This window comes from Oryza sativa, chromosome 12, assembly GCF_034140825.1.
Source record: "Oryza sativa Japonica Group chromosome 12, ASM3414082v1".
NCBI lineage: Eukaryota > Viridiplantae > Streptophyta > Magnoliopsida > Poales > Poaceae > Oryza > Oryza sativa.
The window spans coordinates 21515660-21541053 of record NC_089046.1 but is presented as its reverse complement, the minus strand read 5'-3'; the positions used below and the strand labels follow the sequence as shown (position 1 = coordinate 21541053).

Sequence of the window (25394 nt, the reverse complement as noted above, 5' to 3'; positions counted from 1 at the left end):
AGTTTTTTTTTTGTGTGTGCTATTTTTCTACTGAATCAGTGTGCCTGTTGCTACCTGAATGTTTCTGTTACATTTTCAACCATGTTAAACTGTAAAGCTACTAAGCTCAGATCAGATGTTTAGGATGAAAAATTGAGAAATTATTTTTAATCAATGATTCGATAAAAGCATTGTTATCATGGAAACATTGTGAAGTAGTGTCCCTTATTTCAGAAGCTATCAGGTACATATTCTGAACATTGGGCAAGAAATTGCAATTACAGCCTGCACCTTGAACAAAGATGACAACAACAATATGCAGTTTATAGCCTAGAGTTCATCTTTAGGTGCAATTAAGCATTCCTCGTCCCAGAAGATGGGGAACTGCAGTTTTGCAGCCGTGTGAGGCATATTCCAGTCATCGTAGAAAAACCTACAAGAAATGCCATCAACGTTCAGAAACATTATTACCCTTCATAAAAATGTTCAAGATTTACAGGTGTAATCAGGTACAGAAGTATACATATAGCATGTCTAACAACCTTCTGAAGATCGATTCTGAGTTCTGACAAAAAAAAAATTACACAACTGATACAATTCTATAAAGATTCATGATTGTAACAAATTTTTTCAAGCAATGAATACTCACACTTTGATAGGCGGGCGCGATATGACCACAATAACCTGCAAATCCTCATGCTCATCAGAATTCCAAACCTGCGATAAAAAATCGAAACATAATGTAATTAAACACTTCGATGTAAATTGCACATCCCACCAAAATAAAATCCAACATGTTTTACCTGGTGAGGATCATTTACAGGGATAGTAAATGTGCTGTTCTGAAAGACAGGGATCTCCTGAGGCTGGCCAGGGTACTTCATTGAGCTTGATCCCAGAAAGAGTGTGCCTTTCCCTTTCAACACAACAAAAACTTCCTCACATGAGTGCCTGTGGATGGGTGTCCTTTGGCCTGGACCAAATGTCTGAAGGCACACTTCCACCTGATGAAAAAGTTACATCAATGTTATGAAAATAGATGCACAACAGAGACATAAAATTTTACATGGAGAATCCTTGCGGAAAAAAACCACGGGTGCCGACCGACAATAATCACTATAGAGGAGTTGGATACAAACGCTGGGATACATCGGGCTGTCGCACCCTCCCCGGGCGGCTTACAAGGGATATATATGAGAGAAATCTAGGAGTCCTAATAGGCAAAGACTCGAAATCCTAATAGGAAACTAATCCTATAATGCAGAGTCCTATTAGAAAACTAATCCGAATATATTGTGGGCCCAAAATTCGGATCACATATTTAACAATCTCCACTTTGATACGAATTTCTCTTGTAGTATAAAAATCTTCAATCTCCAAACAACCTCGTGATGATAAAATCAATATGCGCCAAATAGTCACTTGGACTATAATCCATAACACCCTTGATCCAAAAGAGGTAGACCATACTTCAAACTCACCATTGAGAATAGATCTTGAATATGCTAGTATAAACCGGTGTGAACCTAGTAGAGACGCGAAACTCATGCACAAACTTCAAACTCGCAATAGGAATAAAATCCTGAATCTGCTAGCATGAATTTATGTAATCCTAGCAGAAACGCGAAACTTTTGTGCTCAAAACGAAGTACTTAAATCTCCTGATAAAACCTCCTGATATGATGGGTATGATGGTAGCAAACTTTGCCAGAAATTTTAATCACCTTGAGATCTAGACAGGAGTAAACCTCCCTCTCAACGACTTGAATATGCTTCTTCTTTTCGGCATACTTCTCCTCCTAGGTAGATACCCCGCTGCAAAACTTCACTTGCCATAATAAGAATTTGTACTCATCCAGGAGTAGGAGATCGAACTTCAAACTCGCCTTGGAAATAAAATCCTGAATCAACTGGTATAATTTGTGGTGTATGTATATATATACTAGCAAAAATACCCGTGCGTTGCAACGGGTGAAAATTTTTTAATGATAATATAAGTTTTTCATGCATAATCATCTCAATGACAATGTTTGTATTTTAATGAGCGGCTCGTTTTTTTTTTATAAACGATGTTTTTTCTTGCACGATTTTCTCAAACCATTTTTCAGAAATAGCGCATTTCTTTCTAACAGGTTTTTCCTAGCATGTTTTTCCTTTTCCTTTTTTTTTACTGATGACGAAAGCCATATTTTTCTCCCCATTTTTGTTTTGCTTTTCTCGCGTGTTTTCTGCCTATTTTTTCTGACAATTACTTTCTCGCGTGGTTTTTTTTGCCTGTTTTTTCTGAATGTTATTTTTTGCTTTTTTCCAATACATGGAAATATATGACGAAATAAAAGCCGTGTAGTAGATGGTAAAAAATCGATGGATCCTATCCGACTCAAGCGTCCATCAATTTAGTTTTTTTCTGACAATTTTTTCAGAGCGATTTTTTTATATAGATAGTGTTTTTTTCTTGCGTGGTTTTTTCAAACCATTTTTTTTAGAAATGACGCATTTTTTCTGATAGTCTTTTCCTCGCATGTTTTTTTAAAAAGTTTTTGCCGACAATGAAAATATTTTTTCTCACGCGTTTTTAAATTTTTTTAAGAAGATGGAAAAACCTTTTCAGCGTGTTTGTTGCGCTTTTTTCTGACTTTTTTCTCACACGTTTTTTTGACCATTTTTATTTTGTCGTGCCTTTTTTTATTTTTAAATAGTTAGATTAGACTAGAGATAGAGAAGAGATTTATACTGATTAGAAATTGGACTTTGTTTCACCCTTTCCATTTTTTCTCGCGTGCAATTTTTATTTTATACGAACCAGTTTTTTATTTTTTACGACCCATTTTTTTGCCACTTTCTTAGGGAATCGGACGAACTTTTTTAGATGTTTTTTTCAATTTTTTTTGCCTTTACATGAATCAGACTTTTTCCCCTTTTTAAAGGAATCGGATCTAGCGTTTTTTTTTCGCCACTTTTTTTTTGTCTTTTATAGGAATCATATTTTTTTTTCCGTTTATATCTACAGTTTTTTTCGCCACTTAGAGGAAATAGACTTTTGTTGTTGTTGTTTTTTGTTTATTTTCTTTTTTGTGTGGCTCTTCTTTTTCTTTTTATGCACATTTCTGTCTTTGTTCTGTCCCTTTTATTTATTGTTTTTTTAAAAAAAAGACCAAAAGCACCTTATTGCAAGATTATAGGGACTCAAATGTAAATATAAAAATTACAGGGACTCAAATGCAAATGTACAAACCCAAATTAAAATCATATAAAAATGAAATGCTCTCGACATGTAGTTTCCGTTTTTGCAAACAGATCTTCAATCCGGCACATCAATTTTTTTTTCACCAAGATGTATGGAATATATAGATTGAAACCGAGAGAAGTGGTGCCTAGTATCTCGGACTCAAACCGAGAGGAGTGGGACTCGGATATAGAGTCGGACTTTTTTTTTTGTTGTTGTTTCTGAGAGGGAATCGCAAGAGGAGTCGGACTTTTTTTTATTTTTATCGCTATTTTTTTTAGGGACCGAGTCGATTTTTTTTATCGCTATTTTGTTTTTTCTTTTCTTTTTTTCGCACGTTTTTGTTCGTCCGTTTTTTTTATCAGACAATTTTGGTTTTTTTTCGCCTGGTTTTTTCGTCCGGTTTTTTCTGGATCGGACATATTTGGTTTTTCTTTTTTTTCGCACTTTTTTCGCCTGGTTTTTTGATCGGACAAACTCGGTTTTTTTCGCCCGGTTTTTTTCGGACGATGGAAACACCTCTTATTTTTTTAAAGTATAAAAAGTAGAGAAGAGATAGAGATAGAGATAGAGATATAGATATATGAAAATTAGTATATACTGCTACAAAGTTAAAAGCAGTATATACCACTACTATAAAAATTCTCATATTCTGCTACTAGTAAAAATTAGTATATACTACTAAGTTAAAAACAGTATATACCATTACTACTTTACAAAATAGTATATAATGCTACTAAGTTAAAAACGGTATATACCTACTACTTTACAAAATAGTATATACTGCTACTAACTAAAAACACATTTGTATATACTGTACTAACTTAAAAACAGTATGTACTTCATTTGAACTGAATATACTGCAATATATGATCAACTGCATGTACACATACTCCCATCGTGAACGTAGGTACTGCTAAGTACGTTCATAAAATGAACGCAATAAGTACCTTCGTTTCAGATTATAAGACTTTCTAGCATTACCTACATTTATATAAATGTTAATAAATCTAGGCGTGCGCACACACACTCACATTGAGAGCAAATGTTAGAAAGTGTTATAATATGAAACGGAGGAAGTAACAAGTAAAACGGGACAGGCAGTGTCATTAAAAAGAACACCATATATACTTCAGCGGCAGATATGCTGCTGATCATTTCCTAAATGAATACATGCTAACGGGATTTAGGTATATGATTAATTCAAGCCTTGAATAATTCGGTTGCATCAAAACCGGAATCACGCACGCATGCATGCGGCCGTGAATAGAGGAAAAAAGTCATATTTTCGTTTCTCCACCGGCTCAAATTTTAAATTAAACACTACTGGAGTATCCAATAGAAGGGGGAAGGGGGTGTACATACTCCCCCTCTCCCTCTCGCGCCCAGGCCTGCACTGCACATAAGGGTCCTTTAACAAAGCTGATACACAACAATCAGCAGTTTAGAACCTAGAGTTCATGTTTAGGTGCTGGGTAAACTCAGTACTCACACCTTGATAGCCACGATATGACCACAATCACCTGCAAATCCTCACCTCATGCTCATCAGAATTCCAAACCTGCGGTAAAGAGAAACATGGTGTAAACACCTTTATGTAAATTGCACATCCCACCAAAATAAATCCAACATAAACAACCTGGTGAGGATCATTTACAGGGACCATAAATATGCTATTTTGAAAGACAGGAATCTCCCGAGGCTGCCCTGTGTACTTCAATACAAGTATGCCTTTCCCTTTCAATACAACAAAGACTTCCTCACATGAGTGCCTGCGGATCAGTGTCCTTTCGGCTGGTCCAAATGTCTGAAGCCACACTTCCACCTGATGAGAAGAGACATCATTTTCACTTATAAGCAAGAAAGAATCAACCCCCATGGTTATCCATCTAGATTGACATATTGGTCGTGGAATAAAATCTAACAAAGAAACCATAGATACACGAGTTCATCCAATCCAAACAATTTATGTGAAAGTTGATATCAACTAGACAACTATGAATAGGGGAAAATTCAGGTGGCTTCTTCAGTTCATCCCTTACCCCTTCATTCCATGAGCTAGCGTGCCTTGGGGCATTTGTCTAATGTCTTTCACCACTGAATTGTCTGAACATACACCAGATACAGTTAGCACTCGCTCAAGCCAAGATTGGTGGCACATCTGCAGACTTGCTGGAACTGAAATAGTATGAAGTAATTGGCTAATTGCTAGATAAAAGGAACATACTTTCGAAATGGGCAAAAATTACTGCTCTTATCGGTTCTACAGTTCTGTAAATTCTTGATCTTTGAAATATTCAGCAGTATAAATCAAGTTTGGAAGTTCCCAAGAAACTCTAAACCAGAGAGGGGAGAAGGGGAGAGCACGGTAGGGAGTACCTCGCTGGCAGGAGGGGAGGGAAGCGGCTGAGCAGCTGGAATCTGCTTCTATGGTTGGTCCATGCGATTTCCTGAAAATCATGCAAATTTTTCCACTGTACATGGAGCCCTCATGAACAAACATGTCTAGGCATATGGACAGTTCTAGTTTTTACTTCAGGATTTTTTTTTCCCAAGGCTTTGCACATAATTTGATCAGTTGTTTTCAAATAAGTGCAGAATTCTAGGTTGATCGTTATCGTTCAGGTATAACTCAGATGTACACGCATGTTCCTCTTGTACATGTCTAAACAAGATTAGTGACCTAGCTTATGATCGTGAATACGGTTCAAAACAGGAATTGAAGTGCTTACGATTCTAATAATGTCCCAAACTCAAACTTGAAGAACTACAAAAATTGAACCAGTTAGTGTAAACATACTATGAATTCAAAACAGATTATACATGTAAGCCTTTAAAATAGCAGCGACATTAGAATATTAGAGTATTATAAGATTTCAACTAATTAGTGTGAAAATCCCATAAAATTCTTGTATTAAAATAAATCTGTATTAACATGAAAGCCTCTTGAAATAGTACCACATACACACACGTCCCATTTGAAAGAAAAAGAGGTTCTTACGGAAAAAAAATCATTTCGTGACAATATTTCCTCTGTTGGGCAAGAAACACTCATTCACAACCAAATTCAGAAGATATTCCATGTCAAAAATAATTCAGAAGATATTCTCAACAGAATTACACTCATTCGCATCATAATTCAGAAGATATTCATCAATCACATCTCATTCACATTTGAATTCAGAAGATATTCACATCGTTCACATCAGAATCACACTCATTCACATCAGAGTTTGGAAGATACATCATTCCCATCAGAATTACCTCCGTTCACATCAGAATTACCTCCGTTCGCATCAGAATTCAGAAGAAAAGTTCACTTCACATCAGAATTCAGAATATGGCAAGAGAGGGACCATCCAATGGAAGGTATTCAGCACAACCGAATTTTCTTTTCTGAGGCAGTAGAGCTGATTCCATGCAAATTTGCTTGGATAACCTGTATTAGACCATATAATCAGAACAGAAACAAAGTGATTTCACTTTAAGAGTAAAGGACTTCAAGCTTCGGCGGGCTTTAAGAGGACATGCCTGGGGCATCGCAGATTGAAATGCCTGGAGAAGTCAGCAGCGAGGAATGGCTCAAACCTCCAGAATTTATCCTCAGCAAATGCAAGCATCTCAGGAGATGGATCTCCCATTTCATCATTGATATATGGAAATGACATTTTCAAGGTCATTTTACTCATATCAATTGCAAGGAGCCATGTTTCATCGTAATTGTATCCTGCCTCCTCCACCATCCCATTCTGTGCCAAGACAAGATATATAACACTTGAGTCATCGATGCTGATTAGAGGGAACTGCACTCTTGGGAACCTATTGGTAGTGATAAAAGGGAACTCATCTAGGGGCCAAAGAAAATCGGGTTTGAGCATCGACCAAAGATAATCAGATTTGAGCACGGCATCTTTCTCCCACACCATCTTATCCATTTCATCCATCCTCAAGGTCCAGCAAACGATGGTGAAACCAGATTCAGGGGTGTAATTCTCAGCAATGAGGCCATCATCAGGAACCAGAGAGACGAGCTTCATGACGCCATTGGTCACACCCACGGCCTGACAACACCCACCGAAGCATGCTCCTCTGACATCCGCGGGGAACTCTAGGTAGTGGAGCTGTGGATTCTCATCAAACATGTCGCAGAACAAGATACCAAGACAGTAATCCACCCAGCACAGGTAGCTCCCGAACGGGATGACCGTGTCGGCGTCCCAGTCCCAGAGAAATTTCTCCAGATCGAGAGAGCCGCCGTTCGCAGGGGTGATCGGCGGCCGCTTGAGCTCCCACTTGCGGCTGGAGGTAGAAGAACGCAGCACGTGGAGCTCCGGACCGACCTCTGACCTGGTGATCTGGAGCTCCGCCACGGCGAACTCCTCGCCGTCGCGGCACAGGACGCCGATGTCCAGGCACTTGAGCCTGCGGAGGTGCTGGTTCGTGAGGCGGATCAGGCCGTCCGCCTCCATCCTGGCCTTGAGCTCGTCGACGGAGCCACCGAAGGGAGCGAGCAAGTCGAGCGACGGCGAAGAGCCGCCGGCCCCCGCCGCCCGGTAGAGCAAATAGTCGAACGCCTTGTAGGCATTGCTGGGGCCCAACGAAACCAGGTAACCCATCTGGAACAGGACGGCGTCGCGGTGGGCGGCGACGACGGAGAAGTCGTCGCAATCCCCTGTGCCAGCCTCCCAATCCAGGAAGATGCTGGACGGCTCCGGCGGCGCGCGGAGCAGGAAGCGCACGCCGACCTTGTCGCCTCTCGAGTTGTGCCCGATCGCCGCGGTCGGATCGTCGTCGGGGAACGGGCCGTCGCGGAAGACGTAGGGGTCGAGCATGACCCAATCAGGGAACGCCATGGCCAGGGGGAGCAGAGGTTCCGGGCGGCGGCGGCGGCCGCCGGCGACGGGAACGAAAGGGGAGGGGTTTTTTTTTTTTCCTCTTTCCCCTTGGGAGGGTGGCGTACGGTTGGTAGGGTAATTAATAAACACGGTAACACAAAATTAACCGAGCACCCTATATATATATATATATATATATATATATATATATAAAAGAAAATAACTTATCCGATTTAGAATCTATCTCCACAAGATAAATCCTAATCCTATTCAAATATGGCCGGTATTGCAAACAGAGATTTAAATATATGCTCATCACAAGGTAATCCTAATCCTATTCGAATATGAATATTCCAAATAGATATTTTAATGCATATGCCAATTATAGGAGCTGTTTGGGAGCTTACGATTTTGAGAATAAGCTAGTTGGTAGCTACTCCCTCCGTCCCATAATAATATAAGGGATTTTGAGTTTTTCCTTGCAACGTTTGACCACTCGTCTTATTCAAAATTTTTTGAAATTATTATTTATTTTATTTGTGACTTACTTTATTATCTACAGTACTTTAAGCACAACTTTTCATTTTTTATATTTGCAAAAAAAATTGAATAAGACGAGTGGTCAAACATTGCAAACAAAAACTTAAAATCCCTTATATTGTGGGACGGAGGAAGTATCTTATAAGAATCTGGAAAAGTTAGGTTTTCCAGCTTCTGTGTCCTAGTTCATTTTTTGTATTTTAAAATTACAACTTCTCACAATCTAGATAAAAACTGGACTGTTTGGAGGAACCTCTAATTCTGGGAGAAGCTGCTGCAACTAGAAGCTCCCCTAAACATGTCCATAGAAGATAATTCTAATCATATTCAAATATACACATTTCCTTCGTTTTATAATGTTCATTATAGGCCGTTCTAACCTTTTAAAGTCGAACTTCTTGTGATCAGGTTTATAGATAATATATAGCAATATTTATAACACCAAATTAGATTCGTTGCATATAACATTAAATATATTTTGATAGTTTCTTCGTTTCGTGTTAAAAATATTAATATACTTTTTACTAAGTTGGTCAAACCTAAATAAATTTGACTTATAAAAAAAAAGTTAAAATGACCTATAATATGAAACGAGGTATTTCAAAGACATTTTTAAGACATGATTGTGCTCACATTAAATTTCGAGTGAAGTGCGTTGACAGTCCTAAACTTGTGTCGGTGTGTTATCTATGTCTTTAAACCTTCAAAATACATTTTTGGGTCCCTAAACAGGCTTCAACTTGCTCCGCACATTGATGTGACATGCCACAGTGAGACCTACGCATTAGTGGGACCCACATACCAATCACATAGAAAAAATACTAAATTATTTTTTTCTCCTTCCTTTCTCCTTCCCGCGCCTTTGGATATTAGAGGGAGGGAGGGGGAGGGAGAAGAAAAATATTTTTTTTCTAATTTTATTATCACTAGCAAAATGCTCTTACATTGCTACAGGTGAAGCCATTTTTAATCATATACGTAAGTACACTTTTTGCACACCGATGGTGTGGCGCAGTCACGTGCCCCGTGTTATCACGTGTCCCATAGGAACGGGAGTTTACGGTTTGTTTAAGTTGGCAGGTAGAAAAGTCAGGAATTAAGAGCCTGTTTGGATTCTTTGATAAAAATTTTTTCTCCTATCTCATTAAATGTTTAAAAATATGCATAGAGTACTAAATATAGATAAAAAATAGCTAATTTTATAGTTTGCGTGTAAATTGCGAGACGAATCTTTTAAGCCTAATTAGTTTATGATTTAACAATGTGGTGCTACAGTAAATATTTGCTAATGGCTGATTAATTAGGCTTAATAAACTCGTCTCGCGGTTTACATGCGGAATCTGTAATTTGTTTTATTATTAGTCTACGTTTAATACTTGAAATTAATATCCGTATATCCGATGTGACACGTCAAAACTTTTCACCGTTGGAACTAAACACAACCTAGACTGCCTAATATATACACGTTTTAATCATATGTATTATTTGGAGTGGAAAATTAAATGAAGATTCTAAGCAATAAGCTGTAGAATGAGGACCGAGAAATTTCATATTTTCCGTGGAATGTGAAACTAATTCGTATGAATTATCAAACAAGAAACTTTCGCCTTCAAGATTCAACTTTGACCATTAATATGTACCATGCATGGTACCTATGTAAAACCAGCGAAACCCATTAAGATTATCCATCATCATCACTCTCATCAGCGTCGGAGACGGATAGAGAACCGGAGCTCTCTTCATTTAAATCTCATTGTCCAATGAAAGCCTCAATATTCTTTCATTCTTTCTCGGGTTTCTTCATGAGCTTGTGGCTTCCACTCTTACTCTTCTTTAATGATTTGTCCCCTTCATCTTCCTTGGAATGACACTTTAGGCAGAATGCTCCTTCTCGCCACACTCAAAACATCTCAAACTAGAGAGTCTTGTTGGGCCTTCTATTCCTATAAAAACTATAGTGTTGTCATAGTCATGGATACCACATACCTAATAGTAGTTGACTAAATCTCGGCAGGACCCACTACATACCATGTCCTATACGGAAACTGACTTCAGATATGGAGGGAGTTCCGGATAAGGAAAGACAGCCAGAGTTCTACATGAAAACGACAAGGACTACTCGGATTGTATCCATATTGGTTTCCTTAGTTCTACTTGGACAAGGGGACACCTATGGGTATAAATACAAGCCCCCTAGGAAGACAGGGGACGGACACACAGACTCACCATGAGATGATCAACACGATCACCACGATCGGGACGACCACCTCATCAACACCCAACACAATCAACATACAAGCCTACATACGCCAAGACACGCCACCGGATATCGACTTCAGGGATAGGCATGGCTATTCCCCTACGGTGTCTCCGGATACCGTCAGGAGATACGAAAGCGCTATCTCTGATCTCGCCGGACACGGATTCGAGGAGGAAGACTACCCTGTTGTCGACTATGAGTCAAACCTTCAGACCGACATGTCGACAACAGTTAGATAGGCTACCCACATATTGTACTGGTGTGATTATGGTGAATAAAAAGCAACATCGGCTCCGGCCAACAGGATGTAGGGCTATTACCTAACCGCTCAGGGACCCGAACCTGTATAAAAATCCCTGTCTCCATCTCTTTTACCTCAGTCTCGCATATATCCTAGCACCGACGATTCTCATACTATGCAAATACCAGAATGACGACATCAAACGTCGACAAGTGTCCTTTTCCTTTTCCTTTCTCCTTCCCAAGAGAAAGAAAAAGGAAAGTATAGGTTTGGGTTTTGTCGGACTTTACAATCAACGGTTCGACGTCGGGGTCAGTAGACCGCGCGAACGTCTCCATGGAAGGCGTAAAGTTCCAAACGGTGGTTGTTTAGTGAATAAGGGTAATTTGTGATAAAAGAAGATATTTGAAAAGGTAAATATAAATTCAAGCGGTATTCAAATAAAATTATAAAATAGCAAATTTGGTATCAAAATATAGATTTTGAATTTAGATGAATTTAGGTCCAAGTTTCATTGGAATCGGATATATAGTTTAGGAGATATGGGCTTCTAAAGATTGGGATTTGAATTAAATCTTGAAAATACGAAAAGGTACTATTTATGGGCCCACCTGTCAGTCTTTTTCCCTTTTCTTTTTCTCTCTCTTCTTCTTCCTCCCGTCTCTTCCTTCTTCTTCTCTTCCACCACGGGCAAACAGAGAGGACGGGGAGGAGGGGCGCCGGCCCTCCGGTGGTCGGGATGCGGCGACACCGGCGGTCACGCGTGTTCCCGGATGTGGTGCACCAGTAGGACGCGATTTCCACTGCAGGAGAGGAAGGATTAGATGGGAACACCGGTGACAAGAGCTCGGCCCGGCAGGAAAGAGAGAGCTCGGTGATGGCTTAAAGTGAGGTGGGAGAGAAGGGGGAGATGGGCAAAATGAGTTCGCCGGAGGGAGGCCAACATGGTGGCGCGAGGAAAGGGATAGAGAAACTATGATGGAGGAGATCGACCGTCGGCGGCGACGGCCGGACATGGGAGGAGAGAGAGAAAGAGATGGAGCTAAAGGCTCGGTGTGGGGGAAATAGGACGGGCTCGTCGGCTATTTATAGGCGGCGAGAGGCGGTGGATGATGGTGGTTCCGGAGGCGGTCGGCGGCTTAGCCACGGCAACGGCAGCACAGAGAAAGAGGAGACGGCGCCGACCTCGTCCTTCGATTGGCTGGCGTCAGCGGCGTGAGCACGTGGCTGCGGCAGAGGAGTTGGACGGCGGAAGAGGAGCGGCACGGCACGGCGATGACCAGGCGCGGTCGGCGAGACGACGGTGTAGACTGTGGGCGGCGGCGGCGCAAATCACGGCGATAGCGGCGGTGGCGTGTGCGCATGCCACGCACGCCCACAGGAGGAAGGAGTCGGCTCGGCAGTGGGCTTGCTGGGCCGGCTCGGCTTGGAAGAGAAAGAGATGGGCCAGAAGAGAAAGGAGAGGACTTCGGCCCGACTAGAAGAAAAACATTTTCTGAAGGAATAAGTCCACTTTGGGTCTCTTTATTTGTTGCCCAGTCCGAATTTTATCCCTTTTACCGCAAAACCAGGTACGACCCGTCCCCCAACTTACGAAAACCGGGCGAATGAGGTCCCTCGGCAGTTTTGGTTCGGATAGAATTTGAATTTGGAGGGAATTCACAAAAGAGATTTCCTAATTTATTTGAGTGGAATATTTAGAGGTGGAGTTTGAGGGAATTTATTTGGAAGCACTCAAATAGGAATTCAACACCATAAATAATATGGCTCTAAATTTGAATATATTTCTGGAAATGTGGTAGGAAAAACAAAGAGAGGAATTAAATAGGATTTTTAGCCCCCCAAAATATATGGCAGGGATTTTAGAGAAGTATTTGAGGCTAATAGGAATTTGAATTTGTGGAAGAGAAGGATAAACTTATATTTTCTTAGCACAAGAGCAATTATTCACAATATTTGTAATAATATTATTCTTGTACCGAAGAGGAAATCAAGTCATAGGAATTAAATTGGCGGCTAGATTGAAAGGAGGAATTTGGATATTTGAAATTTGGAAAGGGAACTAAGGATAGGTTTGGAATCAAATGATAGATCAAAGGATGGGTTAACAATTAATTCCAATGGAATCGGAATTACGATGGTTTAGGTTTCAAGGGTAATAGTGGAGAATTTCTTGGACCAGAATTCATGAAAATAGAATGGGTTTTCAAACTAAATTTGAATAAAGGAAATTTTAGTCGAAAGAAGGTTTTAAATTAATATCGAATCAAGAAATATCCCAAGATAATTTTAAATGAAAATTACAAAAGCTTTTAAATATCAAAGAGGGATTCTATGCAAGTTAGTTTTAGGAGGTCCCTCTAATTATATTTTCCTAGGTTTAGAAGGTTATTAAGAACATAAGAACCGGCATAATGCAGGATTAGAAAATAAGAAATTTTCAGGATGTTACAAGTATTCTCGCGTGTGAGCATACTCCCGGTTCTTCAGCATGTAGTAGGCTTGTCTTTCCCGATCACCGACAAGGTCGAGGTCGGCGTCACTCAAGAGACTCTGTGGAACATTAGCGTCCTCCATCGAGACGTCGGCAGATGAACGAGTGCTAGACTCATCATGATGACTTGATGGAGAGCCGGGTCCCTTCTTAAATAGACGAGACAGTCACCTCCTCATTCTGCACAAAGGAACAAGAACGGACTAACTCGGCGGGGGTTAGGATAACAAAACTTTCACCCGCCGGTTAGCTTCACCAAAGCAACTTGTGTCTATGCAACTAAGTGTTTGAATTTGAGGGAAACTATCAAAGCTTGAATGAATTTTGAGAGCAAAACTTGGAGAGGGAATGAAAATGAGTTGAAATGGGGGTGGAATTCCCTCTCACAGCCGGCCGGCTTATATAGGGCAACCACAACGGTCAGAAATGACATGTGGGCCCCATTAGCCGTTACCCTGCCAAAAGTGGTAGGTAATCGTTGGCTGGCCGGTTCGGTTGTGGTCGTGGCACAACAAATTTTCATTGAAAATTTTATTTTTGTTCCCTCTGAAAAATTCATTTGAAAGAATTTCCTCAAAATTCAATCCTAAATGCAAATTTTGAAATTCAAACATGCATTGATGCAAAATTCAAATTGATGGAAATAAATATGCGGATACATACCAATTTACCTTTAGACAAAGGTCGCATCATTTTGGGTCCGACGTGCAAGACCGTACCTCCCTTTAGTTTAACTCGCGGATTTTCCACCCGTCTCCGGAGGTGATGGAGCAGGCCGCTTTGGCTTTTCCTTCCACACCTTCTTTGGTTTTGGTGCGGGAGCCGGCTTCTCTAGCTTCTTAGCCGGTGTATTGGGTTTTACCAACGTCTTCCAATAACGATTCCTGGGAATCGTTGTTTCCTTCTCTAGGAAATTCTGCATGAATTTCACCAGGCTGTCCGTCTTGGGCGGCTTCACTTCGACCACTTGAATATTCTGCGGGTTTGGCCCGTATTGATCCAGACCATGGAGCATTGTTCGGTCCTCGGCTGGAACTCGAACTTCTCTTCTTTCCCGTTGATATGGAAACGGATGCTCCCCATTCCCACATCAATGTTGGCTTCCGCGGTGCTAAGGAACGGACGCCCCAGAATGAGCGGCGTCTCCTTCTCTGTGTTCATGTCCAGCACCACAAAGTCAACCGGGATGAAGAAATCCCAAATCTTTACCGGCACATCCTCCGCTATCCTAGCTGGGTAACGGACCGATGAGTCAGCCAATTGCAGGCGCATCGGTGTTGGTGTCAACACCGTGAAGTTGAGCTTGTCGAAGACGTCTTTAGGAATGACGCTTATGCTTGCTCCGAGGTCACAAAGAGCTTGGTCAAATTATTGTATCCCAATCGAACAGGTGATCGTGGGACACCCCGGATCCTTCTTCTTTTCCGGGAGCTTGTCGAGTATTACATTGCTGCATTGCTCCGTCAGCTTGACCACCTCAATTGTCGGGAGCGGTCTTTTCTTGTTGAGGATATCCTTGAGATAACGCACGTATGTTGGCACTTGCATGGCATCCAACAATGGCACGTTGATATGGATCTTCTGGATTACTTTAACAAAACGAGCGAACTGCTCGTCCACTGACGGTTTCCTGCTTCTTTTAGGAAACGGCAACAACCGTGTGTCACAGTACTCTTGCAGCACAGTCTTCTCTAGCTAAACTTCTTCATCAGTCGTGTTACCAGATGGTGCTTCTCGGGCGACACTATTAGTCCCTGCAGAATTAGAATATGGCGGATCACGAGTGGACTTACCTCCCATCATGATACGTTACTGCAAAACTTACATCTTGTTACTGCACTTTTGGCAGTAACATTATGATGAAAATTGTAGTAACATAAGCATGTAATAGTAACAGTTAAGCCTGCTAATGGGACCAAAACCGCTTCAAAACCACCCCTATACCATTTCTAAAAAAGTATACTTCAACTCCCTCAACTATGACCCAGGTATGATTCATGACCTCTAACCACAAAACCGGACATATCAACTCCTCCAACTATCAAAACCAATGCAAACTATATCCCTGAGTGGTTTTGGAAGCGGTTTTGACTGACGTGGTGCCCATGTGACGGTATTGACCCGGTCTTCGTCCCATGTGTCGTCGACGTGTCGCTTATGTGGCACAAGAGTAAAAACAAAAAATTGTGGAACTGACATGTCATTCACACAAAAAAAAAAGTGGGACCACGAATATGTGGGCTCCACATGTGAGCTCGCCGTCCATCTGCGCGCGGGGGAGGAGCTCGTTGGCGTCCGCGCGCCGGGGGGAGGAGCTCGCTGCAGTCCGCGCGTGGGGAGGAGCTCGCCGCCGTCTTGCTGGTGCCCGTCGGCATCTCGAGCAGCGCGTGGCCGCACGCGTCGAGGGCGCGCTTCAGCTCACCCATGTACCGCCGTCCCCACCGCCACCGCCACCGCCACCGCTCCCTACCGAAGAGAAAGGCCAGGGGACAGAGAGAGATAAGGAAGAGAGAGAGGGAGGGAGGATGAAGAAGGGAAGGAGAGGGAGGATGACATGTGGGTCCCACAATACTTTATTTATGTGAATGACATATGGGTGCCACATATTTTTTTATGTTTTTTATTCTAACGCCACGTAAGCACCACGGAGGATAAAGACTCAGTCAAAACCGCCACGTAGGTGCCACGTCATCCAAAACCACCCAGGGATATTGTTTGCACCGGTTTTGATAGTTGGAGGAGTTGATATATCCAGTTTTGTAGTTGGAGGACATGAATCATACTCGAGCGATAGTTGAGGGAGTCTAAGTATACTTTTTCCTACCATTTCCCCAGCGCAAAAACCACCGATCCAACTCACTCCACTCCTCCACCTCTAAGCCCCAAACCAGTCCAGTCCATTGCGTGTTTCTACCCAAACCAATCCGAACCATTTGAGCTAAGTGGGCTCAAACCATTTTAGCCCCATGGACTTGAACAAAAGGTTACAATGACCATGACCCAGTCTAGTCAGTAGCTCAACGTATCAATGCATAGCAGCAAGACAATAGATGACAAACAAATCATTGAGAAACACAATAGCTCTAGTATCAGTTGATTAAGCATAGTTGCATGTAAGGGATCAGATCCATGTTTTGGGAGTCAAAATATAAAATGGTTAAACAACAAGGTGCATAAATAGACACACTACGGTTAAATAATTACTGATAAGAGAATGAGCAGGATGGGGCTCATCAGTTGGAGTTGGTAGTGGAATAAAAAAAAAATTACTTCCTCGTTCCCAAATTGATCATCATATAATGGAATTCAAAATTTCTCAAATTGATCATCATATAACCGCATAAACACGGATTTTATCATAATACAATTAATACAACACGGATTTTATCATAATACAATTAATACAAATTAATACAGTATGAGAGAATGTGTGCATGCGTGCATGCTAAGGTGTAATTAGCATGGTGTTTTAATCAATGCATACATTGTGTAAGAATATGTGTACGATGTCTTGATTGATGTGATTTAATATTTTTAGTCTTAGTGCATAAACATATATAATGATCAATTCGATAAGCTGTGAGTCGAGCCATTTATGTAGATGGCACGTAGTGTGCCATGTAGTGTGTTGGCCACTACATATACAATACGTATACGTATACGTGTATACACACACACGGACTTGGTGGAAAAAGAACTCCAACTAGATGCTGAAATTCCATGGACTTAAAAAGGATTGTAAACTCTTCATTGGACTGAAATACTCTGGAGCTTCAAATCCTGAGTTTTCTTCTACAAATCCCACAACCCAAAGGGGGCCTAAAAATACATTGAGCAGAAATTACAATATTCCATTAAAGTATTTTACTAAGAAGTTACTACTTACTCCTAGTACAAGTTCACCCATCCAAAATTCTATTTTAATAGAATCAATATCAAGTTATCTACTAATCACATCCAACATAACTCTGACAAGACAAAGCATGTGAAGAAGCACATAATCCACCGAATAAATTGAAAACAAGAGCAAGTATAGCAGCCACCATCACACATCTCAAGCAACTTCATGTCCTCCATAGTAACCTCCAACACAGACCTGCAAGACAGTAATTCATCAAATTAGTATTCACTCGATGGAAAACAAATTGAAAACTCATTCACTCAGGCTGTGTTTAATTCCACACCAAAATTGGAAGTTTGAAGAAATTGGAACGATGTGACGGAAAAGTTGGAAGTTTGTGTGTGAGGAAAGTTTGATGTGACGGAAAAGTTGGAAGTTTGAAGAAAAAAGTTGGAATCTAAACAGGGCCTCAATGGAAAATTTACAGAATGTGGTACCTTAACTAGACCTTAACAGTATCATTCTGAGCAGAATCATCCACCGAAGAAAATGAAAACAAGAGCAAGTGAGCTATATTCATCAACTGATCTCAGTCACCATCATACATCTCAAGCAACTTCATGTCCTTCATAGTAACCTCCAACACAGACCTGCAAGGCACAGTAATTCATCAAATTAGCATTCACTCAATGGAAAACAAATTGAAAACCCAATCAATCAATGGAAAATTTATTGAATGTAGTACCTTAACTAGACCTTAACAGTATCTTTCTGAACTCTGGCTCTCCAAGTACATCCAGAATAGCTTCTTGAAGTAGTGGCAACAACAAAGGATACATCACCAGAAGTATGAGCTCATGCTGATGTGGTGTCAAGCTTATGTTTCTTTGGAGACGGTGAGCTGTACCGTGGCGAATGAAGTCCAGAAACATTTCAGCCTCATGTAGCTGAATTTCAATTTCAGTATAAAGTACACCTTTTTCATTGAACTTAGGAAGGCAACCATAATTGCTGTATATGAAATTGATCGTCTCGTGAAGAACAGCATTTTGATTTGCAATTATTCTCCATTTTTCATGATATGGAACCCTCATCAGAATCAAATTCTTCTGTGCGGCAGTTATCTTGAATTTGATGTGCTCATACATTTTTGTGAAGCACCATCCTCTCTGAGTGGGATTCAAGTGAAGGGTGGACAGTGTAAAGAAGCACTTTTATTTGTTTTTTGATAAGACTAAGGAGATGTTCGATATCCTTTGGGATGGTCTTTTCTCCAAAGAGGAGTGTTTTTCCACATTGCCCTTTTGGTTTCATAGGTAGTAGGGAAAAATCTAACATGTTTGAACATTACTTTTCCAGAAGGCCCGACGACGAGATTATTTTCATCAAATTTCTCAAAGCAGTTGCCATCTTCAAGATTCGCTTTAACTCCTTCTATCACAGATAGGATCAACTTTTTGCATACCTCTGTACAGAAGGGAAGCGAAACATTTGACCAGGAACCCACCACTTCATAAGTAGATAAAGGATGTTGTCCAAAGCTAAGTTTAGCGGAATTTTGTCTCTTGCTACTTTGCTTAGCTAGAAAAACAAGCTTGTTCTTAGCTTTGAACTGCATAATAGGTACGGTCTCATCTTCAACCTCCAAACCTAACTTCTTATCAATGTACAAGTCATAGCTATAGAAAGTCCTTGCTGCACATAAAATAAATAAATCAACAACTACTATGTATGTGGCTTTTAAAAAACAGATGTACAAAGGACTTGTTTGCACCTTTTTTATGGCGGTTTAGATGCCCTGCCTGGTCCAAGTCCATTCTGTTGGTGGCCATCAATTGAAATGAGCTGCCTAATGCCTGCATAGAATTGAATTTGAAATGGTAGTCAGACTAATTCTAATCCCTCAAGCAAAATCAAACACCTCAACTTCTCAAGATTCACCTATAAATGAAGAGGAAGGAGAAGAAATGCAAGATGAAGCTGATTTGGAGAACATAAATGCAGTGGATATGGCACCATTTACAGAAGATAAAGTTGATTTGTCTAATCTTCCAGCAGATCTTGCACTAAGAAAGCCAATTTCACAGTATAATGTGAATGTTCGTGACGAGGTGAGAAGAGCTTACCTCCAAAGAGGTCCATTTCAGACTCCAGATCATAAGTTCTCCCAAAAAGATATGAGTGGGTGTATGCGTCGTTTTAATCCAGATTGGTTTAAGACATTTAGTAATTGGTTGGAGTACAGTATAGTAGAAGATGCATCATACTGTCTTTGTTGCTATTTGTTTAAAAATGAAACTCTAGGGCATGGTGGAGGAGATGCATTTTCAACTCAGGGGTTTAGAACTTGGAAATTCGATAGGTTCAAAATTCATATTGGTGGCCCTTCTAGTGTTCATAATCAGAATGTGAAGAGATGTGATGATCTCATGAACCAACAACAGTCTATTCGATCTAATATTGTTAAGCAAGAAAAGAAAGGTAAGATGGAGTACATGATTAGTTTAACAGCATCCATTGATATTGCAAGATTGCTTCTGACTTTGGGTTTGCCATTTAGAGATCATGATGAAAGTGAATCTTCTAAGAGGAAGGGAAATTTCCTTACTTTTTATTAATGGTATGCAGAATGCTCTACAGAAGTGGGTGCTGTTGTTCTTAAAAATGCTCCCAAGAACTTCAAATTGGTTGCTCCTGAAATCCAAAGAGATATTGTGAGAGCTTGTGCTGAGGAAACACTTAAAGCTATCATAGAAGATCTTGGAGATGAGTACTTTGCTATATTGGTTGATGAGTCCCGTGATGTATCACACAAGGAATAAATGGCTCTTGTTATACGATATGTTGATAGAAGGGGGTTTCTGGTGGAGCGGCTTATTGGGCTTGCTCATGTTACTCAAACAACTGCTATTGCGCTAAAGGAAGTTGTTTATTTTGTTCTTGGAAATAATTCACTTAGTCCCTCTCGAATCCGTGGCCAAGGTTATGACGGAGCAAGTAATATGCAAGGGCATCTAAATGGTTTGAAAACTTTAATCATGCAAGATTCTATATCTGCTCATAGCATACATTGTTTTGCTCATCAACTCCAATTGACACTAGTTGCAGTTGCCAAAAATCATGAAGATGTTGTGTTTCTTTTTGAGTGGCTTAATGTTATATTGGCCACTATTGGAGGTTCATTCAAGAACAGGGATATGCTTTAGGAAAAACAAGCAAAGATAGTTGAAGAGGCATTGCAATTGGGTGAACTTGGAACAGGACGTGGTCTAAATCAAGAACTTGGCCTTAAAAGAGCTGGTGATACTAGATGGGGCTCTCATTTTAATTCCCTGCTGAATATGATTGTTATGTTTCCTTCGGTAGTTGAAGTTATTGATGACATTGCACACAATGGCTCTAAAGCTGTTGATAGGCTTAAGGCAAAAGGGGTGTTGGATGCCATACAGACATTTGATTTTTCTTTTATGCTGCACTTAATGAAGGTTATACTTGGAATAACTAATGATTTGAACATAGCCTTGCAAAAAAAAGGACCAAGATATTGTGAAAGCTATTTCATATCTGGGCACAACTAAGAGAAGACTACAAGACCTGAGAAATGATGGTTGGGAAGGTATGTTCAATAAGGTTATTGACTTTTGCATCCAGCATGATATTGAACTTCCTGACATGGATGACATGCATGTTCCTCGGGGATCAAAATCAAAGCGGAAAGCTCAAGTTGATGGCATATCAAATGAGGATTACTACCAGAGTGTCATTTACGCTGTTATTGACCTATTACGTGTTGAGCTTAATGACCGTTTTAGTGAGAGCAGCACTGTGTTACTACTTGGTGTGGCTTGTTTGGATCCTGCTGATTCATTCTCTTAACTTTGACAAGGACAAAATACTAGAAATGGCTCGATTGTATCCTGATGATTTTGACAGTGAACACAAGATTGAAGAGCTTGGTTGCCAACTTGAAAATTTTGTTGAGAATATTCGTGATGATTCAAGATTCTGCAATCTGAAAGGGCTTGCTGATCTGTGCAAGAAATTAGTTGAAAAAAAGAAACACACTTCTTATCATTTGGTGTTTTTGTTATTGAAGCTGGTATTAATTCTACCCGTCGCCACAGCATCAGTCGAGAGAGTTTTTTCTGCTATGAAGTATATCAAGTCTGATTTGCGCAATAGAATAGGCAATACTTTCTTATATCATTGCATGATTGCCTATGTTGAAAGTGATGTGTTTCAAAATATCACTACTGATACCATCATGAACCGATATCAAGGGATGAAAACCCGTAAAAAGGAGCTCTGTAACCGTAGAAATGAACTCTGATTTAGTAATTATTTTCACTATGTTACTTGAAGCCATTGTTATGTATCAGCCTTGACCCCACAGGGTTTGAGTCCTGGCTCCGCCACTGGATGCAGTTGAACTTGACTAGTTACACAGTAATATGACAGCAGCACTAGAGGTCAGATTTGTTACTGGACTAAGTAGTGATGCCCTATGCAGGTAGCACATATTATAGATCGGGAAAATCCTAGAAGAATACAATCGAAACAGGTGACGACCTTGATCCACATACTCCCTGATATAAACTCGATCCGAACATTCCCTAGAACGTAGGAGAAATCTAGACAGGGAGGGAGGGGGGATTTTCGCGTGGCATTCGCCTAGAAACTCACCGAATCGCCGCCGGGGAGGAAGGCCGGGGAGGGGAGGTCACGGCTGGCGTCCTCGGGTCCGATCTGGTGGAAGAAGGTGACGATGGTCCCCGGCAGCAACGCGCGGTGCGGGAGCGGAGAGATCGGCCGGCGGTGGCCGGGAGCGGCGGCGGCGGCGGCCGGGACCGGCGGTTGTGGAAGGATCTCGATCTGCGAAGCGAACCGCGCGGCTCAAGGGGAGAAGGACGGCTTACCTCTGGGGTTAAGCCCGTGAGGCCTTGTTCGGTTGGGCCGGGAACGGCCGGGATCGGGGCCCAATCCCCGTGGATCACCCCGGCGAGGAAATAATCCCGGCCCATGCGAAATTATGTGTTCGGTTAAGTCCCAACGTGGATTTTAGCCCGGCCCACCATGGGTTTCCCTGTTCTGTAAGCCCGAGAAAAAATCATCTACTCGAGAGGAGCAGAAAAATTCCTCGCGGCGGCGCAACGAAGACACGGACGTGACGGTGGGGGCGGCGCGTGGCGCGACCTGGAGGCGACGGTGACGGCACGGCTCTCTCCTCCGGCCGCCACCTTCTCTCCGGTGAGCACGCTTCCTTTATCCCCTCTCCCCTCTGTTAAACTTTGCTCTAGGATCACCTAGATTAGATCTAGGTCGGGTGGTTCTATTTGGGTTGATGATTGAACAATAGAGATTGAAAAGGGAGAGGGTTTAGATAGACCGACCGGTTGAGGTGTTGGAGGATGAAGAAGCGTCGGCCATCGTCGTCGTCGTCGCGCGGTTGTCGCGGATGCGGCGCCGGTGAGATCGACGGCGATGACTGCTGCGGCGTGACGGTCGTAGATGTCCCGGCGATGAGGCGTGGCGCGGCGGTGGCGTTTCCCGTCACTGGCTGCGCCCCCTCTCGATCGGATTAGGGTTTGTGGGGTGGAGCTTGCGGCGGCAGCGAACCTCGTACCGTATGCCGCCCCGGCCTCTACCCCCTTTTATATTGCGCAGTGTGACGGGGACTCACCAACCATTGGGCTGGGCGCCCCCGATCAGGGCGCGGGTCAAGGCCCCCTTGAGCCGTTGGGCTCAAGGGGAGGGAGATCTATCTAACACCCTCCTCTTTCAAATTTATAGTTAGGGTTTTCTTCTCTTCTCCCTTTCCCGTCGTCGCACGCACCGTGCCGTAGGGGCCGGCCGTCTGGTCGTGCTCCGGCGCCGACGCCGACGCCGACCGCTTATTCAGCTCCAGATCCGGCGGCGGCATGGCCGGGACACGGGAGGGTTCTTGGATGCCGGAGAGGAGAGGAGAGGAGAGGAGAGGAGAGGAGGAGGAGGAGGAGGAGAGGGCTCTTGGTTCTTGGCCCGTAGCCTTCGAAGTGTCGGCACCCTCCACGTCGGCTTCAGCAGCCGGTGCAGCCCCTCCACATCGCTGATCTTGTTCTCCGCCAGGTGCAGCTCCCTCAGCGCTGTGCACCCTGACAGCCCTGTGAGATAAAGATTCAGAAAGTCATCATCGCATCTCTGCAAGACTCGCCAAAACCCTGATGAAATTCAGAGTCATGTAGATGTAGTTGCAGTTGCAGGTTTGCGAAATCTGAAGGAATTCAGAGTCATGTAGTTGCAGGTGCAGTACAGAGGACTTTCCAAAGTTGCAGGGTTCGAACCTTATTCTTCTCAAGATTGCAAAATCTGAAGAAATTCAGAGTCATATAGATATAGTTGCAGACTTGCAGTGCATAGATTTTCTTTTTTATTTGCTGGTAATAAGGTGTCAAGAAAGACATGAAGCTTAATAGCATCAAAGTGAAACTAGCATACATATACCTGTCCAGGGCCAATCAGCAGGAGCACTGAAGTGCTAATAAGAGTTGTTTTTTATTAGTCATTAGTTTATTGTGATATATATTTGATTAATCAATTAGATTTGTACTGGATTAGGATCCTCTGTGTTTATCTATAGCTAGCTCTTGCTCAAACTTCAGATTGTCACGGTGTTTGAACCAATTTAGTGTGCTGCTAGTTGTATTCAAATACATCTAGTGTTACTGTTTTTAGGATGTACAATTTTATCTATTTTTAGTCGAAAAGAAAGGAAAGCACCATATACTTCATCCTAGCAACAATAGGTGCAAGTTATATATTGTACCCTTCAATTGATTTCCCTGTCTTAGATTCACCAAGAACTAGTTCTACCTGAAGACCAAGATTGGTACTGTATGATAGATATGTATGTTTTATGGTTCTAGATTTTTTGAGAACTCATGTTGAAGTCTTTTCTGCATTGGCCATATATCTATCTGTTATATATATCTATCTGTTATAGGGAGTGGATTCTAATCCCTCAAGGGGGATATCCCCTCGTATACTTTTTTCTTCCAAATTCGATGCAAATAGTTGTGAAAAATTCTAAAAAAAATTGACAATGTAGAGTATAATGATACCTACTAGTCCACCAAAATTCATGTTCAAATTCGATCTACACATCGAGAAACAAAAAAGACAAATTTAGATATAAACAGTACGCTACTATTCATACGCTGAATTTGTCTTTTTTATATCTCGACGTGTGAGTTGAGTCTGGATTTAAGATTTTGTGAAGTTGTATATATGTGTTGTATGAATGTTGTCAATTTTTTCCAGAATTTTTCATAACCGTTTAGATAGTTTTTGATCAAACGAGGAAACATCCCCTCGAGGGATTAGAATAGTTTCCCATCTGTTATACATGATTTCTGCATCTTCTGAAAATTCAATCATCTCAAGTTTTGTTTCCTTTTATCTGTTTATGAGATAGGAAAGCTGATGTTTACTCATTGTGCTTTGTAGGTTCCTTGAAATCGACTGGTAGGGATATTCCAGATAATTTATTTGATGGTAGCAATTTTCTGAGGTTCCTGAAGATTTATTGCTTCAGACAGCATGATGAAAGTCAGGGCATCATTATAGTGTCTCCTGCTGCTCAGCTCATTCCACTCATAAACCTGTTTAGTTTGTGATTTATCTGAGTTACTAAGAATGTGTTTAAACTGAGTTCTCCCACACAGTGAAATGTGTGATATTTGATATTGTGGACATCTTTTTTTTCTTTGTACCCATCACTGTTTTCCTGTGCTTCTAATCTGCAATACTGTCCCGGCAAGCTTTGAAGCGTCGCTGCTCAGATTAGCTGCTTGTTACAGCCATTGTAAACGAAAGCTTTGACGTAATTCAGGTCTGATTATAGCCGACTGATAGAACAAAAGCAGGTCTGCTCGGAGGAGCAACCACGGGATTTATCATATTTTGATAGCAAAAATCCCTAGCTAAAACGAACATGGGGTTT

General features: G+C 41.5%; 4 protein-coding genes and 3 long non-coding RNA genes across 8 annotated transcripts; 2 read left to right on the top strand and 5 right to left on the bottom strand.

Moving 5' to 3' along the window:
* Positions 1 to 270: 270 nt before the first annotated feature.
* Positions 271 to 6544, bottom strand: LOC107277066 (auxin-binding protein 4). The gene is made up of 6 exons (XM_026022032.2): positions 6470 to 6544; positions 5585 to 5655; positions 5249 to 5383; positions 783 to 985; positions 629 to 696; positions 271 to 412 (listed from the first exon to the last, which is right to left on the bottom strand). Exons 3-6 carry the CDS (start codon positions 5364 to 5366, stop codon positions 310 to 312), a joined length of 492 nt encoding a protein of 163 aa, XP_025877817.1. The 5' UTR covers positions 5367 to 5383; positions 5585 to 5655; positions 6470 to 6544; the 3' UTR covers positions 271 to 309.
* On the bottom strand, positions 4391 to 4835 carry LOC136354848 (uncharacterized). Its single transcript, XR_010738697.1, has 2 exons — positions 4700 to 4835; positions 4391 to 4627 (listed from the first exon to the last, which is right to left on the bottom strand). It is a non-coding gene; the product is annotated as an uncharacterized lncRNA (long non-coding RNA).
* LOC9270761 (uncharacterized) lies at positions 6355 to 8193 on the bottom strand. The gene is made up of 2 exons (XM_015764785.3): positions 6737 to 8193; positions 6355 to 6644 (listed from the first exon to the last, which is right to left on the bottom strand). Exons 1-2 carry the CDS (start codon positions 8056 to 8058, stop codon positions 6539 to 6541), a joined length of 1428 nt encoding a protein of 475 aa, XP_015620271.1. The 5' UTR covers positions 8059 to 8193; the 3' UTR covers positions 6355 to 6538.
* A 6336-nt stretch (positions 8194 to 14529) lies between these two features.
* Positions 14530 to 16001, bottom strand: LOC136354594 (uncharacterized). Its single transcript, XM_066306092.1, has 2 exons — positions 15935 to 16001; positions 14530 to 14933 (listed from the first exon to the last, which is right to left on the bottom strand). The coding sequence occupies exons 1-2, from the start codon at positions 15999 to 16001 to the stop codon at positions 14530 to 14532; spliced, it is 471 nt and encodes a 156-aa protein (XP_066162189.1).
* Positions 16002 to 17296: 1295 nt separating this feature from the next.
* LOC136354847 (uncharacterized) lies at positions 17297 to 23040 on the bottom strand. 2 transcript variants are annotated; one of them, XR_010738696.1, is made up of 5 exons: positions 22807 to 23040; positions 19191 to 19272; positions 18162 to 19111; positions 17914 to 18066; positions 17297 to 17671 (listed from the first exon to the last, which is right to left on the bottom strand). It is a non-coding gene; the product is annotated as an uncharacterized lncRNA (long non-coding RNA). The 2 variants fall into 2 exon arrangements; XR_010738695.1 differs by lacking the exon at positions 22807 to 23040 and adding an exon at positions 22100 to 22311.
* LOC107279678 (uncharacterized) lies at positions 19865 to 21845 on the top strand. The gene is made up of 3 exons (XM_026021808.2): positions 19865 to 20018; positions 21350 to 21603; positions 21796 to 21845. The coding sequence occupies exons 1-3, from the start codon at positions 19903 to 19905 to the stop codon at positions 21843 to 21845; spliced, it is 420 nt and encodes a 139-aa protein (XP_025877593.1). The 5' UTR covers positions 19865 to 19902.
* On the top strand, positions 22556 to 25165 carry LOC107278045 (uncharacterized). Its single transcript, XR_001542315.3, has 2 exons — positions 22556 to 22663; positions 24899 to 25165. It is a non-coding gene; the product is annotated as an uncharacterized lncRNA (long non-coding RNA).
* The last annotated feature ends 229 nt before the right edge of the window (positions 25166 to 25394 follow it).